This window comes from Cyphomyrmex costatus, unplaced genomic scaffold (assembly GCF_001594065.2).
Source record: "Cyphomyrmex costatus isolate MS0001 unplaced genomic scaffold, Ccosl1.0 scaffold35, whole genome shotgun sequence".
Lineage (NCBI taxonomy): Eukaryota > Metazoa > Arthropoda > Insecta > Hymenoptera > Formicidae > Cyphomyrmex > Cyphomyrmex costatus.
In genome coordinates, this window is record NW_017277664.1 from 461,883 (window position 1) to 481,232 (window position 19,350).

The 19,350-nt window shown below is 37.9% G+C and overlaps 2 protein-coding genes across 3 annotated transcripts; one reads left to right on the forward strand and one right to left on the reverse strand.

Moving 5' to 3' along the window:
• Window positions 1-328: 328 nt before the first annotated feature.
• Window positions 329-13,911, forward strand: Nipped-A (Transcription-associated protein Nipped-A). Of its 2 annotated transcripts, XM_018542931.1 has the most exons (12): window positions 329-427; window positions 553-852; window positions 952-1,140; window positions 1,306-6,664; window positions 6,812-9,141; window positions 9,335-10,702; window positions 10,846-11,020; window positions 11,108-11,339; window positions 11,423-11,516; window positions 11,729-12,277; window positions 12,795-13,008; window positions 13,169-13,911. In XM_018542931.1, exons 1-12 carry the CDS (start codon window positions 329-331, stop codon window positions 13,507-13,509), a joined length of 11,250 nt encoding a protein of 3,749 aa, XP_018398433.1. In that variant the 3' UTR covers window positions 13,510-13,911. The 2 variants fall into 2 exon arrangements, with proteins under 2 accessions (XP_018398433.1, XP_018398432.1); XM_018542930.1 differs by having other exon boundaries at window positions 1,306-9,141.
• Window positions 13,912-14,472: 561 nt separating this feature from the next.
• MED24 (mediator complex subunit 24) lies at window positions 14,473-18,740 on the reverse strand. The gene is made up of 11 exons (XM_018542870.1): window positions 18,626-18,740; window positions 18,405-18,530; window positions 17,992-18,328; window positions 17,429-17,845; window positions 17,168-17,354; window positions 16,753-17,092; window positions 16,061-16,506; window positions 15,818-15,910; window positions 15,457-15,747; window positions 14,924-15,371; window positions 14,473-14,746 (listed from the first exon to the last, which is right to left on the reverse strand). The coding sequence occupies exons 1-11, from the start codon at window positions 18,728-18,730 to the stop codon at window positions 14,600-14,602; spliced, it is 2,937 nt and encodes a 978-aa protein (XP_018398372.1). The 5' UTR covers window positions 18,731-18,740; the 3' UTR covers window positions 14,473-14,599.
• Window positions 18,741-19,350: the final 610 nt, after the last annotated feature.

Sequence of the window (19,350 nt, forward strand, 5' to 3'; positions counted from 1 at the left end):
CTTTAGCTCAATATTTGTGAGAAATACATATTTTTGTATTAGATATTTAATATTTGATTTTAAATTTGTTAATATGTATGTTTTATAACTTTATATTAACGAGTAGCATAAAACAATTCTTATTCAAATATTGAATTATAAAAATGTAAAATCAAAAAGTATTTTATGTAGCAACTACACGCATTAGATTTATATATTTCATTTCAATTCAAATTTTCTTATACATTTCTATGTATTTATTTGATTTATAGATCTTCTAATGGACTGTCTATAGTATTTACAAAAATCTTTTATAACAATTAAAATGGCACCCGATCCAGTAACACAAATGAACACATATCGTTCATACGTCACCATGCTGGCTGATCCAGTTTCAAAAGATGAGCTGAAACTGAAAGCAGCCCAAGAATTATCAGAAAACTTTGAGGTAACAATATATAAAAATTATTCATGCAGCATAATAATCATTAATCATTTTTCGCACGCGCGAAAGAAATTATATATATATATTTAATTATATTAATTATAACAATATATTAAAATTAATTGTAGATCATTATGTGTTCATCACAATATGCGGGATTTCTCGACCATATGATGAAGATCTTCATGAAGATATTACAAGAAGGAGAGCCACATTTTATATCTGAATACAATATTCAACAAGTTCGAAAATTAATTCTGGAAATGATACACAGATTACCAAGCAATGAATACTTGCGTCCATATGTTAGGCAAATTCTAACTCTTATATTTAAATTACTAGAAACAGATAATGAAGAAAACGTGCTGGTGTGTTTACGCATCATAATTGATCTTCATAAACAATATAAACCGACATTTAATCCAGAAGTAAGTAGTAATGTAGTATGTATGAAGCCACGTGTTATTCCATTCGTTCATTTTATTTCTAAAATATTGTTTTAACTATTTTTTCTTTTTTCTCTATAGATTCAATATTTCCTTCAATTTGTCAAGTCGGTATATAGCGAATTACCAAAAAATTTATCAAAAATATTTGAACCACGTCCTCCTCTACGTGTGAAAGATCTATCAGAAATTAATATAGAAGCTCTGTTGAAAGAAACGTTCACGATTACAGCGATACAAAGTGAAAAGAAAGCTGCGGATGGTACTGTTGTAACTGTAAGTATATTCCTTACTTATTTGATTCTAAACTTATATTATTGGATTCCATTAGAATTCGTAATATTTATATATAAAACATGATTGAAAGTACACAACACAAATGAATGAAAAAAAAGAGAAAGGTATCAAATCAATTATATTTTTTATTATTTTCAGTATAATTTGATTCCGAAAGCAGTGCTGTCTCTCAAAGTGCTTCAAGAATTACCAATAATTGTAGTTTTATTGAATCAATTATATAAGCAGAATGTACACCAGGATGTATCAGATTTCGTTCCAATTGTGATAACAACTATATCTCTCCAACCCAGCCCCCATCATCGGACATCACCTGGATTCAATAAGGAGGTCTTCGTTGATTTTATGGGCGCACAAGTTAAAACACTTTCATTTCTTGCCTATGTCATGAGATTTTATCAAGACTTGATATCGCAAAACAGTACGATGTTGGTCAAAGGTATACTTGGCTTATTTACTCTCTGTCCGATGGAAGTAGCCCATTTGCGAAAGGAACTCGTCATAGCTTCACGTCATATACTAGCTACAGATCTGCGAAATCATTTTATTCCTCATATGGAGATCTTCTTTAATGAGGATATTTTTATCGGTCACGGTTGGACCGCTCACGAGGCCTTGAGACCTCTAGCTTATTCCACACTCGCTGATTTAGTACATCATGTTAGGCTTCAATTACCCCTCAGTGACGTGTCCAGAGCAGTGCACTTATATGGCAAGAATTTGCTTGATCAAACCTTACCCACAGCTGTTCAGATGGTTTCTTGTAAGTTACTGATGAACCTGGTGGATACAGTTAGGCAAAGGTCCGATGCCGAAAACAGCACACAAGGACGCGAACTATTGATACGTATATTGTTGGTTTTTGTTCTGAAATTTAAAACCATTGCCAAGATCTATATTCCAATACTACGAAACAAGACGAAACAGTTACGGCCGGTCGTAGCAGACAATACGACTGAGGATACGAAACCATGTCTCGACGTAAGTGAGGAGAAAGAACCGCCAAAATCGAAGTTTGGTTTTCCGACTTCGCAGGCGATGAGCTACAATGTGGCAGATTACAGAAATTTAGTGAAAAGTTTGGTGCACGGCACTAAGGCTATAACATCTAACTGCATCAATAACCGAAACAACGAGGTGTCGCAATCTAATCAGCTTCAGCCGAAAGAGACTTTGATTTATATACAGCTTGTTAAGTGGGCTCTACCAGCTCTTGACATATATACGATAGGGCCACCAGCTATTGGCGTTCCCGCGCAGCCAGGCAGACCGATGCAATCTCAAACTATACGAACGCGAGAAGAAAAGGAGGTGTTAGATCTCTTCGGCAATGTATTCACGCAAATGAATCCTCAAACTTTCCAAGAAATCTTTTCTGTATCTATAAACTATATGGTTGAAAGGATATTTAAAAATTGCGCTTTGCAAATAATTGGAAGTTCGTTCTTATCGAGTCATACCGTTTCTTCTACATTCGCGACAATACTAGTGGAATATTTACTGGAACGAATGAGCGAAATGGGTTCAAATGTGGAGCGGAGTAACCTGTATTTAAAATTGTTCAAGCTTGTTTTTGGCAGCGTATCGCTATTTCCTGCCGAAAATGAACATATGTTGCGACCACATTTGAACCTAATCGTAAATCGTGCTATGGAGTTAGCAATGTCAGCAAAGGAACCGTACAATTATTTTCTGTTGCTACGCGCGTTGTTCCGATCAATTGGTGGTGGCTCTCACGACTTATTATATCAAGAGTTCTTACCTTTGCTTCCTAATATGCTGGAAGGCTTGAATAGACTACAATCTGGCTTACATAGACAACATATGAAGGATCTCTTTGTCGAATTGTGCTTAACTGTACCCGTGCGTCTCAGTTCTCTGTTACCATATCTTCCGATGTTAATGGATCCCTTGGTCTCCGCTCTCAATGGAAGTTATTGTCTAGTAAGCCAAGGTCTTCGTACTTTAGAATTATGCGTTGATAATCTGCAGCCAGATTTTTTGTATGAACATATACAACCAATTCGTGCTGAATTAATGCAAGCTCTTTGGAGGACACTACATAATTCTAACGATCAAGGTGTTGTCGCCTTTCGAGTTCTTGGTAAATTTGGTGGTGGAAATCGAAGAATGATGATTGAGCCACAAAAATTGGAATACAACGACCGTGAAACCAATTCTCCTAATATAGTAGTGTACTTCCAAGGACTATCCCAATCAATTGATTTTCCAATGGAAAAAGTAATCGAGGCTGCGTTCAATGCATTGAAATCCAACACGACGGATGTATTTTATCGCAAGCAATGTTGGGAGATCATATATTGCTATTTGGCAGCATCTTTAAGAATGGACGACGCCGCTTATCTATGGTACGACTTGTTTACGCATCCGAGTTTTAAAGAAGGAGAAATACCGCCTCAACAAGGACCACACTATAAGTGCTTTGATACTGTAGCGCGAAACGTTCAGCAGACCGCATTGACTGGCATGTTTGTTGCAGTAGAAATCAAAGAATTGAGACCTTCGGTTCTCCCCACTGTCGTTGCCGTCGTGAGACATTATACGATGATTGCCATAGCGCAACAAGCTGGTTTATTCAATTGGACGGATAAGGAAATTCGGAAGGATATGCAAGTTCAAGACCCATTTGTTCTGATCGATGCTCTTGCCGTCATAATGGGTCACGATGAGAGAGAGCTGTACAAAGCGGGATATTTAACACTTGTATTGATATTAGAAACAGCAACGAATATTCTAGGTTCCAAGGAACGAGCCTGTCAATTACCCTTCATGGAGTATCTAGCGGAAAGAATGTGTTCGCTGTGTTACGAACGCGCCTGGTATGCCAAACTTGGTGGTTGTATAGCGATAAAGTTTCTGTTTGAACGAATGGCTACTAAATGGGTCCTCAATCACTTATTTGTCTTCCTAAAAGCTCTCATATTTGTTATGATGGATCTAACCGATGAGGTGTCTAACGGTGCTATCGACATGGCAAAAGAAAATTTAGAAAAAATGTTGAGAGTCTGTGTGAATTCCGGAATTCAAGAGGGCAACATGGAATTGATAGAAGCGCAAAACAAGAGCTTGTACGAAGTCACCCGCGAACTGGTCAAGCAAGTGACATCGCCGCACACGATCGTGCGTGAACAAGCTATGGCTTCAATACGTCAACTCGCCGAAATACAAAACAAATCAGTAACGGAAGTTATGGAGCCGCATAAGGAAGTTTTAGCAGATGTAATACCACCCAAGAAGCATCTTTTAAGACATCAACCGACAAACGCACAAATTGGCTTGATGGATGGTAATACATTCTGCACTACCTTGAATCCACGTCTTTTTACTATTGATTTAACCATCGTGGAACACAAAATATTTTTTCAAGAAGTGGTGGGTATCTGTGACGCGGATGAAACCACTCTCAATAAATTTGCTTGTTACAAATCGATTTCGAATCTAATGCCTGTAAGAAAATCGGCATTACGAGCGCTTGCAGCCTGTCATTACATTGTGGGCTATCGGGAGAAAATACTCGCGGTTTTATACAGAGCTTTGGAAAGACCTCATGCTGAGTTGCAGGAAACAGCCTTTGAATGCATGAAAACATTTATTGCTGGTTATCAGCTCGACATGGAGTCTATTCACACAATGATGCGGCCTATGTTATTGACATTAGGTGATCACAGAAATCTGAGCTTAAATTGCGTTAGGAGGTTATCGTATCTGACGCAGCTCTTTCCGAGCACTTTCAGTGTCACTCTATGTGAACAAATGCTGCAACATGTGAAGAAGTTCTTGGAAAATTTGATTCAATCTCATAAAGGTATATCAAAGTCTGGAGAAAACGAGCAAAAAATTACCATCATTATAGGAATATATCACGACATTCCAGCATCGCTACCCAAGTTCAATGATGCACTTTGCAGACTTATTTTACAAACCGAAAAATCGCTACTAGTCGAAGTGTCCAATCCCTTCAGAGAGCCCCTAATGAAATGTCTTTTACGTTATCCGACGGATGCACTCAATCTGTTTCTTCATGACAGCAATATCAAAGATCAACAATGGAGCAGATATCTAGAATATCTTATTAGCCACAAAGACGGTAAGCCATTTCGTGATATCTTACACAACAGCACAGCACGCCTTGTCACGATGCTACTCGCTCACTCACAAACGAACTCCAATTTGACCCACATGGAAAAGAGCGAAGTGCAGTATCGAGCAATCAAGATTATTGGTATACTTATCAAGTTTGACGAACAATGGTTATCCACTCAGAATCAATTGGTAGGGGCATTGAAGCAAATTTGGTACAATGATGACTATCAAACATTACACACAAAAGTCGAAGGTGTCGAATACTGCCATTGGAAAGAACCAAAACACATTGTCAAGATTCTCCTGCATTATTTCCGTCATCAACCAAACGATATTGATCTATTGTTCCAATTACTTCGAGCCACTTGCGACCGGTTTGTGCCAGACTTTCAATTCCTGAGAGATTTCCTAGAGAACACAGTTGCGCAGGAATACACAGTCGAATGGAAACGAAGTGCTTTCTTTCGTTTCGTTGAACATTTTCCCACGAACAACATGTCACAGGAGTTGAAAGCCAACGTTCTACAACTGATTCTAATTCCGTGTTTTGCGATAAGCTTTGAGCGGGGCGAAGGTATGAAACTGGTTGGAGGCGCACCAATGCCTTATCAAGATAACCCAGAAAATGTAGTGTCGGTATTTATTAGCAAAATAATTGATCCGGACAATCCATTTGGCTCCGCCGATTGTGTCCGTATTTCTTTGTTGCAGTTTTCTTGTCTTCTTGTAGAACAAGCGTCGCAACATATTCACGATGTTACTAATAAAAGACAAGGGAACAAGTTGCGTCGGTTAATGACATTTGCCTGGCCTTGTTTACTTAGCAAGAATTGCGTAGATCCGACTACTAGATATCACGGTCATCTTCTTCTTAGTCACATAATTGCTAAATTTGCGATTCACAAACGTATAGTCTTGCAAGTATTCCATAGCTTGTTAAAGGCGCATGCCGTAGATGCACGTGGCGTTGTACGACAAGCGTTAGAAATATTGACACCTGCAATGCCTGTACGTATGGAAGATGGTAATACTATGTTAACTCACTGGACGAAAAAAATTATAGTGGAAGAGGGTCATTCTATGCAACAATTATCTCATATCTTACAACTAGTTGTAAGGCACTATAAAGTTTATTATCCAGTGAGGCACCATTTGGTTCAACATATAGTAAACTCGATTCAACGTATAGGATGCACCCCGACTGCTACCATAGAACATCGGCGATTAGCTGTTGAATTAGCCGAAGTCATTATAAAATGGGAACTGTATAGAATAAAAGAAGAAGCTGAAGCCGTAGAAGCTAGCAGAGGAGTCGTTGGTCAGTCATCATGTATAAAACGCTCGATTGTCGATGATCCTTCTGGTAAACGCCTGAGTTCACAAACGCAATCCGGTAACAGCCCTGTTCCAGTTACTGTATCCAGAACCGAACCGGGATCGACAAAACCTATTGAGAGGGCTCACGCGGATGCCGTTTTGAATTTCCTATTACGCTTGGCTTGTCAGGTGAATGACGTGACGACCATTCACGGTAATCCAGGAGAGCAATTATCAAGACGCTGCGTCGCTCTGTTGAAAATGGCACTGAAACCTGACGTGTGGATCGCTGAACACTGTGACTTGAAGCTATCCTGGCTCGATAAAGTTCTCTCTAGCGTCGAGAGCTCCCAGCCTAACTATGGTAATATCAGCATGGCACTGGAAGTACTAACGTTTTTGTTAGGCGTGATGAAGCGTGAACAAATACTTGTCAGCTTTAAACCATTGCAACGTGGAATAGGTTCTTGCATCGCCAGCAGCAATACTAAAATTATACGTCTGGTACATGGCCTGCTGTCACGATTGATGACGATTTTCCCGGCTGAACTAGCTTCTACAAATATGACACCTAAGTATGAGGAGTTGGACACATTGTACACAAGTGTAAGCAGATTTATAGCCGAAGGTCTGGCCACTTACGAGAAAACTACCGCGGCTACACCGAGTTCGCTTTTCGGTACACTTATGATGCTTAAAGCAGCCTGCACAAACAATCCCAGTTATGTCGACCGGTTAATAACTCCATTTATGAAAGTATTGCATAAAATGGCCAAAGAACATTTACATTCCACACAAACTGATACCAATCCTGTCACGAGCGAATTATTAATTCTCAGCTTGGATCTAGTGAAAAATCGCGTAGCAGTAATGGGAGTCGACATGCGCAAGTCGTTTATAGGTACGATTTTGGTCGGCCTGATTGAAAAAACACAAGATGTCAAGGTGATGAAGGCCATTACAAAGATACTGGAAGAATGGATGAAGAACAAGACCACCATCGCGATGAATCAGACACCCAGTTTGCGCGAAAAATCCATTTTGTTAGTGAAAATGATGCAATACGTCGAGAAACGTTTTCCTGATGATCTAGAGCTGAACAGGCAATTCTTGGAGTTAGTTAACTATGTTTATCGTGACGAGGCTCTGAAGCTAACGGAATTATCGAATAAATTAGAGCAGGCTTTTTTAGCCGGTCTGCGTTGTATACAGCCGCAAGTAAGAGCGAAATTCTTCGAGGTATTCGACAGTTCGATGAAAAAACGTTTGGTCGATCGTATCTTGTACATTGTCGTCAGTCAGAATTGGGAGCATATAGGACCTCACTATTGGATCAAACAATGTATTGAATTGCTACTGGCCACCGTCAATCCCTCTACTTTGGTACAAATAACCAATGAAGATCTTTTGCTACCTAGCATTACATCTATCATGCAAGGAGGCATGGAAAAGGAAAGCAAGGATCAAACGCACTTTGTCTGTCGTATCGGTCATACTAACGAGGAACAACTGGACACCGAGATAACAGAAGGAGACTCAAAAGACATATTCCTCAAAATGGACGCTTGGATGTCCAATCTTTCGGATTCGATAAACGTCACCGCCACCTCCGAAGAGATATTTGAAAAGCCCAGCTTGACACAGATGATCAGCAAACAGATACATTTTATCGAGAATGCAAAGAAAATCAAAACAGAGCAATTGTTACTGGCAACCGCTCAGCTATGCCACATGGACACGGAGCTAGCGGAGCGCGTCTGGTTAGATATATTCCCACGAATATGGTCTATCTTAGAGGAACCTCATCTCAATTGCATAAGTATGGAGATAGTGCCGTTCATCGCCAGTGGCGCACATGTTATTCAAAAGGACTGCCATCCAAGCGCTCTCGGCACCTTTCTAGAGGCAATGGCCCACTGCAATCCACCGGTGGGTATACCACCGCCCGTAATGAAATACGTAGGTAGGTCCCATAACGTTTGGCACCGAATAACGCTAAGTCTAGAGCAGATGGGCGCCGAAATGGTGGCGGATGGTAATAGCGGTAACGTGAAAAATAGAGGCGAACCTGATCTGTATCGCTCTCCTGACGACGTTGAACAAGTTGAGTGCGTCACTCCCTATTACGAGGTGATGCACATGCTTTCAGAAATGTACTCGTTACTTTGCGAGGAGGACATGTGGTCGGGTTTATGGCAAAAAAGACCTGCACATTATAAGGAGACACTGCACGCGATTGCGTTAGAACAGCAAGGATTCTTCGAGCAGGCACAAGGAGCGTACGAGGTATGCATATCCAAGTTCCGGCAAGATTACCCATCTGGCCCAGCTCCTTATCATCTCAATGTGGAAATGCTTCTTTGGGAGAAACATTGGGAGCGCACTGTGAAGGAACAGAATCAATGGGAGATTCTATTAGAACTAGGCAGCCAGAACAATTACAAAAATCCTTTCCTCGTCCTCGAAAGTGCATGGCGTATTCCCAATTGGCCGGTGATGAAAGAGATTTTGACGCAACTGGAACATAATTGTCCAAGAGAAATGAGCTGGAAGGTATGGTATAATTTTCAAGAAAAAGATAAAACACTTTATGGCTTTACAATTTCTTTCAATTCACTGATGCTGATTTTGTAGTAGTTATGATAATAATTTAAATATTAATTATATATATAGCTTAAACGTTATAAATATGTATATTTTAATAATAAAAGAAGATGAATTCTCAATTTTTTAAATATTTTTATAGCTCGGTCTGTATCGTGGATTCGTAACCTTATGCAGTAGCGAGGACCAGCATCTAAGTACTATCGAGCGTTACGTCGAGCTTGCATCTAATCATTGCTTGCGTGAATGGCGTCGGCTACCACGTATCGTCAGTCATGTACATCAGCCACTGTTACAAGCAGCCCAACAGATAATGGAGCTTCAAGAAGCAATGCAAATCCATCAAGGATTGCTACATGGCAGAAGTAATTCGCTACACGACATGAAGGCTATCGTAAAAACGTGGCGCAATCGTTTGCCTGTAATAGCCGATGATCTCAGTCATTGGTCGGATATTTTCACCTGGCGACAACATCACTACACCTTTATCTCTAATCACTATGACTCTCAACAAGATCAAACGATGAATCACTCATTACTCGGCGTGCATGCTTCCATGCAGGCTATTATACATTTTGGAAAAATTTCAAGAAAGCAGAACCTGTGCAGCGTATGCTTGGACTCGTTGGCCAAGATTTATACTATTCCCACGAGCGTACCTATGGTCGATTGCTTCCAGAAAATCAGACAACAAGTAAAGTGCTATTTACAGATGGCCACTATGGGAGGACAAAATGAATTGCAAGAAGGTTTAGAAGTGTTGGAATCAACAAATATGGCGTATTTTACAAAAGAAATGGTAGCGGAATTTTACGCGCTGAAAGGCATGCTTCAATCACAATTAAGTCGTTCGGATGATGCTAACAAAAGCTTCTCTGCTGCGACCCAATTACATGACACTTTGGTAAAAGCTTGGGCTCTGTGGGGCGATTATCTCGAAAATATCTTCATACGTGACGCTCGCCAAATCAGCATTGGCATAAATGCTCTTGTATGCTTTTTACATGCCTGTCGGCATCAGAATGAGTCAAAGTCGAGGAAATACATTGCTAAAATTTTGTGGTTGCTCACGTATGACGACGACAAGTGTTCTCTCATGGAAACTGTAGACAAGTATGCCGTAGGTGTACCAGCCATTCAGTGGTTGCCTTGGGTACCACAATTGTTGATGTACCTGGTGCGCAACGAAGGAAATGTAATTCTTAACTTACTAAGTCAAGTTGGTAGAATGTTCCCACAAGCAGTGTATTGTTCCGCTCGTACTCTTTATTTAACATTGAAAATTGAACAAAGGGAGAGATACAAAAGCGGTGAATTGACTGCTGACAAGAGTCAAGACGGTGTCGAAAATCGGAGCTCCACGACGGGTAACGTATCACAACAGGGGACATCGGAAACGAGCCATACAGTTCGTGCCACGCCGCCTATGTGGAGGTGTTCAAAGATCATGCATATGCAGAGAGAAATCCATCCAACTGTTTTATCCAGTCTGGAGGGCATAGTGGATCAGGTTTGAATCTATATAAAATGAAAATAAATTATCCTATATATTCCAAATATTTTTGTAATTAAAACTACGATACACGTTTTTACACTAGATTTAATATTTCAATCTTATGTATAAAAAATAACGTTATAATTTATGTATGTTAGATGGTGTGGATCCGTGAGACATGGTACGAAGAAGTGTTGAAGCAATTAAGACAAGGACTCACAAAATGTTACGCAATAGCATTCGAAAACCGTAGATCAGTTAGTGAAGCTACAATAACTCCCCATACATTGAATTTTATAAAAAAACTTGTATCCACATTTGGTATTGGCATTGGTAAATCCACTCGCTTTCTATATTAGTTAGAAAACGTAAAACAAAGAGAAAACAATTTCTCTCTAATATGTATTTTGTGACTTGTAGAGAACATATCATCCTCGCAAAATATGAGCAATTCGTTTAGTTCAGCGGCATCAGAATCTCTTGCTCGACGAGCTCAAGCTACTGTACAGGATCCTGTTTTTCAGAAAATGAAGAGCCAATTCACGAGTGATTTTGACTTTACTGTGCCTGGTGCTAAACTGCTACACAATCTCATTAGCAAGTTGAAGAAATGGATAAAAATTCTCGAAGAGAAAACGAAACAACTCCCCAAGTAATATTTTATTTTGTAATTATTCTTTAATGACTTCTTTCTTAATCGATTTGTGAACTACAGATTCGCACATTGTTTTACAGGTCTTTCTTAATCGAAGAGAAATGTCGCTTTTTGACAAACTTTAGCTTGAAAACTGCAGAAGTCGAGTTACCCGGTGAATTTCTGATTCCTAGGGTAAGAGAATCAAAGTCTTTTAATTATAAAACCTTTTAATGCATATATAACACACATAGATATAGTTACACAATATTTTATTTTATATGTCATTAAATTATAAGTGAAGATCGAACGGAAGTAAAACTAAAAATAAAGTTTGCTCTATCCCAATAATATAAAATTAAAAATATTCAACTGCATAATCTTTTCTAACATTTTATATTTTTTAGCACTCACATTATTCCGTAAAGATAGCGAAATTTGTGCCACGTGTTGAGGTAGTTCAACGACACAACATGGCCGCTAGAAGATTACGTATCCGCGGTCACAATGGTCGTCTCTATCCTTATTTAGTGGTCAACGATGCTGGTCTGGGAGATGCTAGACGTGAGGAGCGCCTTTTGCAACTGCTGCGCATGTTGAATCACTACTTAACTAAACAGAAGGAAACGTCACGACGTTTCTTGCACTTTACAGTGCCACGACTCGTTGCTGTTTCTCCACAAATGAGACTCGTGGAGGACAATCCCGCTGCAATTTCTCTTTTGGACATTTATAAACAAGGCTGTGCAAAATTAGGAATGGAACATGATGCACCTATTGCTAGGTATTACGAGAAATTGGCCGCCGTACAAGCACGAGGCGCACAAGCCAGTCATCAAGTGTTGCGGGATATTTTGAAGGAAGTGCAGACTACAATGATTTCTAAAACTCTACTCAAAGATTGGGCACTAAAGACATTCCCCGGCGCCACCGATTACTGGACGTTCAGAAAAATGGTAAATTTTGGAATACTTACTTTTGGAAAAATGATGGTTTTGAAATATTAATTTTTTTAGATCATAAATATTGTTATAAATTGTTTTTTTACTAATTCTTCCATTTTTTAACTATATAACTTTATATTACCTTATTAATTTTACCATAAAGAGCCAACACAAGTTATTAATGTGTGATGAATTTAGTGTTTATTACATTAATATAATGTTGGTTCCTTATGACAATTTTGATCACTAGGATTTATTCATTAGGACCTATTTACGATATTTATTTCTTATTATAAAAAAACTTTACGTCGTTATATTAATTTTATACAAATTAATATAACGACGTAAAGTTTTTTTAGTTCAAGTGCAAATTATACTTTATTTTCTATTTATAATATTCTTTAATACACAATTATGTTGAAATTGTCGACTAAAAGAAATAAAGATAGAAATCTGCGAACATAAAAAAATGTAAATAATCGTCGATACAAAACTAGAACGCATTTTCATCATACTTTTCTACTTTCAGTTCACCCTGCAGTTGTCTTTAACGTGTTTTGCCGAATATGTACTTCATCTTACACGACTTAATCCCGACATGATGTATGTACATCAGGATTCTGGTTTAATTAACATCGCATATTTTAAATTCGACATCGATGATACTTCCGGAGAGTTAGATGCAAATAGACCGGTACCTTTCCGTCTGACGCCCAATATCTTCGAATTTGTCACAACTATAGGTCAGTCAAGTATAATCTATTTGTTGTTGATGCAATAAAAATATGTTAATTGTAAATATCTCTTGTGCTTGAATACATTTTTACATATTATATAGAAGTATTTCTTGTAAATTTGTGCAGACGTAAGTTTTTCAGACTTCACGAAGTTAATCTCTTACAGGAGTTTGCGGACCGTTGACTGCTAGCGCAATCGCCACGGCGCGTTGCTTGGTTCAACCCACGTTCCAGCTACATGCCATACTTCGCGCGATTTTGCGAGACGAAGTGATCGCGACTCACAAACGGCAAGAAGACGCTGAGGGTACGTCGCCTGATCCAACTGATCCGAAGGGCGAGCTCTTGATAACAATGGTGACTCGTGCGGTTACTGCGATCGTTACTAGGCTAAACTCTCTGGCAAATTTCGATGGCATTGATAGTAAGGTCAGCACGTTGGTAGCCGCTGCCAATAGTCATGACAATCTCTGCAGAATGGATCCCTCGTGGCATCCGTGGTTGTAAAATGCAGTTCACCCTAATTGTTTTTGCTATCAATGAATTGGGAAAGAATTAAAACTGTCACATTATTATAGTTTTCTTGCCCATAATTTTTTATTTCATATTGACGCTAACTTTCCAATTCAGAAAATTATTGGACTACGAAGAGGGGTTGGAGAAGACAAAGATAGTTATATAATAGAAAAATATATGCATATATATAAATACATAAGTATACATATAAGACGATATATCTACTATATATTAATCGAACATTGTACAGCATAAATCGAAACTACTTATAAATTGCAAATTTAATGCACCTCATTGTAGGTCTTATAATGTACATTTATTATATAAGATTCATTTTCACATCCACAAATTACTTGCCAATGTATAGTGCTTCAATATTAACGTAAAGCTCCAATTCGACAGTTTCTAGCGTATCATTGGCTGTAAGTTAGATTTTAAGAAACTTGTGCAGATACTTTGTAAGAATAGTTGCTAAGAAGTGGAATTTAGACCTGATACACAAAGTTCTTATTTATTAAAAATAACATGAATATTTAGAATGTATGAAAATTGTATGAAATAATAAGATTCGTAAAAAAATATGTTTTGTTACTTCAAACGTAGCTGTAGTTTCTAACAAAACACTTTCTATAATCTATTCAAGACTTTGGTGGTTCGGGATAAGAGACTTGTAGTGTCTTTTAGTTTTTGAACAAGGCCGGAGATATATACACATATATTGTATATATTGCATCAAACACGATGTTCTTTTTCTATTTTACATAATCAATACTTAGATATTAGTTAAATTATTAAATTATTCATTTTCACTATTACATAGCATATAAATTTTAGCACAAAAGTTGCCCTATATGGTAAGTACATTGCCATTACAGTTTATATTTATCCTGCTAACAGGACAAATGTAAAAATGTAAGGGATTAATATTTGTACACGCACGCACAGGCATGTGTATGGTAATGTGTGTACGTACACAAATTAATCCTCTAAATATATACATACTTATAACTGATGTACTCTTTCTTAATAGAATACTGCATTCATGAAAAAATACATTCTCCATTTTGCGACATTTGTGCCTTTATTTTGTAGGTTTCAAATTAATATTTCGCAACATGCATAGGTCTCGTGCGGTAGCTTTGCGTCCAATCATGGTTTGTATATCATACAATCTTAACAGAATATCAGTCGTGAATAATTCGGGCAATGCTTTAAGAAGACACGGTACCTGTAAAAACAAATATGCAAACTTATTAATAACTTGTCTCAAATTAATCGTGAATTGGAAAGAATGGAAAGAAGAGATCTTTTTAGGAACAAACTCGTATAAATTATTTTTCTAAATATTCGATATTGAGAAGCGAAAATAAAATTAGTGGCTACAAATATATAAAAAAAAACGTACCAGTGTTTGCGGCATTCCTTGCAACACAATGCGAGTTCTGTCTTTTCCACATTGCACCATGAACCGCAGAAACTGGAGTATGAAATGAGTCTGTTGAGACACCTCACCGTCTCTACCGGCCAAAAAGGCGAATATAGTAAACAGATTGTTCAATGCCGTCATAAGCGGATCCCTTAGAATGACAACTGACTTTTGCCCATTACTAGAACCCTGCGCCTGTGGGCTCTGAGAACTGAATATGGAAACGTTCTCACCAGTTTCATTCAACCGGAGAAGTTTATTAGATACGCCGAGAGCATCCAGATCATCCGTATCCAAATCGCGTCGCACGCGCTTACGATTGTTTCCTCGATACGGATTCGAGTTGTTGTACTCTAAAGTAGAGAAGATGCAGTACACGCATAATTTCGCTAAGATAGATGACTGTGGTTCCACAAGCTCGTCACTCCTACGTGAAACGAAATTTACGTGTAACAAACCTGTATATGAATTTAAAGATTTGATCAAAATACGAAACGATAAGATCGACTTACTGCATCGAATTGTGTAAGTATTGCGGTATTATATGATTTATGAGGTCTAGAGTACAGTTCTCTATGTCGAGATGGAAGATTGCAAAGGCCAGATCCACGGCTTGATCCAGTTCTTCTTGATAACGATACTTCAATACTTCCTTGATTATATTCGTGACAAACCATAAAGAGCCACCGGTGTTTAGCAGGGACTTCAACGACTGCGTGGCTTGTATATTTATCCACCCACGTTGATTTATATTTTGCCAAACGGATTCCAATTGTTCCAGTATTGGTTGACGCGATATAATACTGTAAAAATTCCATAAAAATGACAATCCCAAAAACGAAGACAATTCGTTTCCAAAAAATACCATAATACCTGTGTGACATCGAGAGAACCTTTGTTTTCGACTGTGTTGGTGGGTGCACGTCATACTGCATTTTCCGAATAATCTGGACCATTAAGCTGGACCTGAAAAAAAAAGATAAACATAAAAATCGTAATATATATCATGTTTAAATGTACAGATTACATCTAAAAAAAAAGGAATCAATTTTTATCCAAAGAAAAATTGAATTAACTATATTCTATAAATGATCATACACTTATTCCTTTTTTTACCTGTCTTTAAGATTGTCCTGCATTTCATCGCCTGAAAGCGGCGTCAGGAAGTGCTGAACCATGTTCATAGGTTTCAGCAGAGCATCTTGATGTGTGATACTCATGTACGCACAAAGCCAAGCAACGGCACAGACTGGCAGACAGCAGGCCGTTGCTCGCAAACCGTCCAGAGCTCTCTTCACGTCACCAGCGCCCAGTACCCCGCTCTCCCACGCGTAGAGCAGTTCCTTCACCGCACCCATTGCTGACTGGCATGCAATGTGCCATTTTAAGTTGCTCGATTTGAAATCTGGATCCGGCGAATTAATCTGCGCCAGCAAAGCGTCCACCCTTGCTGAATCGACGCTTTGCAACATTCTCTGTGGCGATTTCAGTTTGTTTCGTTCTGGCATACATTCACGCACCCATTGTTCAAAGAACGAATCTCCGCCCTCTTCCAAAACAACCTGAAAACCAATTTTCTGTAACGAAAAAATTTTCTATACGAACCATACGCGAACATAATTGACATATAAAAGGCCTGTTCTTTGCTGCACTGAATTGCATTAAAACTTACATCGCTTTTGTCAAACTTTAAATAGATCTGTTACATTTTAAGTACAAGTGTACACTAGTTCAGCCACAAATAACAGTCTTAAAGTTATAAAATCTCTGTATATAAAATTCGAAACATATATCAATATCAAACTTACGTCAGAGCCGTACGTTTGTACTATGGAACACAACATGAGAAATGATACGTCGAACAACATTGCTCTCGTCGCTGCTGTCTCATCAGATACCGGCTCGTTAATCTGTTTACTACATTCATTAACCTTGATGAGTTTTGTAACAAAAGTCTTCAACTCTCCTTCTACAGTTGCTACGGCTAACATCAGTTCAAAGCTCTTTCCCGTCAAAACTCGATATAATACATTTAGCAAGCCCTGAATTTTCGCGTAATCTGCGTTCAGTGTCCTCAAGATCCCGTTTAGTGTCTGCCCGGCTTGTACAATTATCTTTGGAATTGACGACGCCGCAGTCGCACCCTCCCTGCGATGATAATAAAACAAATAAAATTCAACTGTCCAAGTTTTATTAAAAATAATTTATTTTTTAGGTGCATACCTTCTGGCGCTAATTTGCTTTGCTTGCTTTTCTGTCACGAGGTTTACCTTCTGCAATTCATTCAGCAAGCATTCTACGTAATTGCACAAACATGTGGTATCCATTATGTCTAGTAGAGGGGTGAACTGAAGCAGCAATTCAAATGCATCCAGAATATCTTGCGAGTATTCAAGAGACTTCTCGTCACCTATAAAGACGCAAAGATGTAAAATCAAATTTTTATTCCCTGGCAGTTAGAGAACTTCAAATAATTTTACTGACCATTCAAATTAGCTACATGTAACTCCTTCAATATGTGAGGCACCTTTAGAAACATGAAGGCTCCCCACTGTGACTCTTTGAACGTTCCCGTTACATTGTGTAGGCACATCAGACAAGCGCGGATGATCTCACAATAAAGTCGCGCGTTTGTATAACTCTTCAATCTCTGTACCATCAGCAGCTGGTTGACGAATACGGTTGTCTCGGTGCTAGGATTCAGTAATACTTGAACGGCAAAAAACGGCTGCAAGCAATGAGTAATTGATTCCATTTTAATTTTCTCAGGGCAAAGACTCTCGATCTCCAGATTGCACAACTTTTTCAGAAAATCATCTATCGGTACCACAGACTTTTGAGTACTTGTCTTCAGTAACGTCTCGATTTCCTGGCATTTTTTTAAAACTTCTATGTATAAATCTAAAAAAGACAGGTATAAATAAATAAAAAAACTACATAAAAATTAATAACTACACAAAACTATACAAAATAAATACAAATTGGATATAAGTTTCTATTTTAATTATATCGCATAAAAATTTTAAAAGCATTAGCCTTAGTCATACCTTTGTCATCGTATTTAGCTAGATACATCATTGCGCATAAAAAGTCCGAATTCAGCATTTGCTGCAAAATACTAACAGGTTTGTCTACAAGCTCGCTCGGATGTGGAGTGAGAGGATTGCTCTGGGGAGTCTTCGTTAAAGTATGTAGGTAACATTGCAGAAGCCAATGTACGATAGATAAGACTGCTGCTGCCAAAAGGTCTTCTTCTGGTTTACCACGACATGTGATACCAATTTGAATGGATTCCAAAAACTCCAGCAAACTCACAATGCAATGGGGCTTGTGAAACGCGTCGTATTTACTTATTCGCTGCAAAACTGCAGCATACGACACCAGCTGCAAGATGACTTGAAGTACAAATTATTGATATACATATAATTTGAATATCATCTAAAATATGTAATAAACAAACCTGAGAGCTTAAGGAGTGCTTCAGATATGACAGTACTAACTGATTGGGTCCTGGTCCTACTAACGCTTGTTGTAATATACAGTCTGCTAAGTTATATACATCACCGCTTACTCCTCTTGGCAGAATCTGAAGATTTGTCTCGATTTTAGGAATTAAATTTAGGATTTAAAAAAACAAATAGGAAGCATGTCTATTAGCAAAGATAAAATGCTGACGTTTACCGTTTTAATATTAATTCCCCATTGCAGATCAGTCCAACGCTCTCGCCAAGCTCGTAACAAAAGAGCTTTTAAGCTGCTAGTTTTACTGGTCACTTTAGTTTCCATTGGTAAACGTTAAAATATTATACAATTTCTGTTGTATCGCAAGAATGATTAACAGTTTGCAGTGAACAAAACATCTTGTTAAAAAGTTTATATCTCAGTTATAAAATTATTTCATTAAATTTCTGAAAACATACATTAAACAATTACCTCCACTGATTAAACAGCATTTTACAAAAAAAATGTTTAGTACCTAAACTATGTTACTATGTTTACATTGTATAACTTAATTTTATTGATGTAATACTTTTAACGAATTACTCAAGTAGGATGTTCCTAACATCTCAGCATTATATCTCAATTTTTATTGTCCTCTTTGATGATTTATAATTTTAAAAAATAGGTAATATTCTACACATTCTTTAGATAAAGATAGATATAAAAACATTTGTTTAAGAACGTGCTTACAACGATATTAGCGCTCTAACATGTTATAGTTTACATTACACATACCATAGAATTTCAGAGATAAAAGCACGCTTTTATTAATAAAAATACGTTCTAAATACGGACCAATGAATTTATAAGACTGGAATGTATCTTGGATACCCCATTGAATAATCAAATGATTATTCTAACCTTTACAAACTATGTGCACGTTCAAGTTGACGAAGCGGCTACCT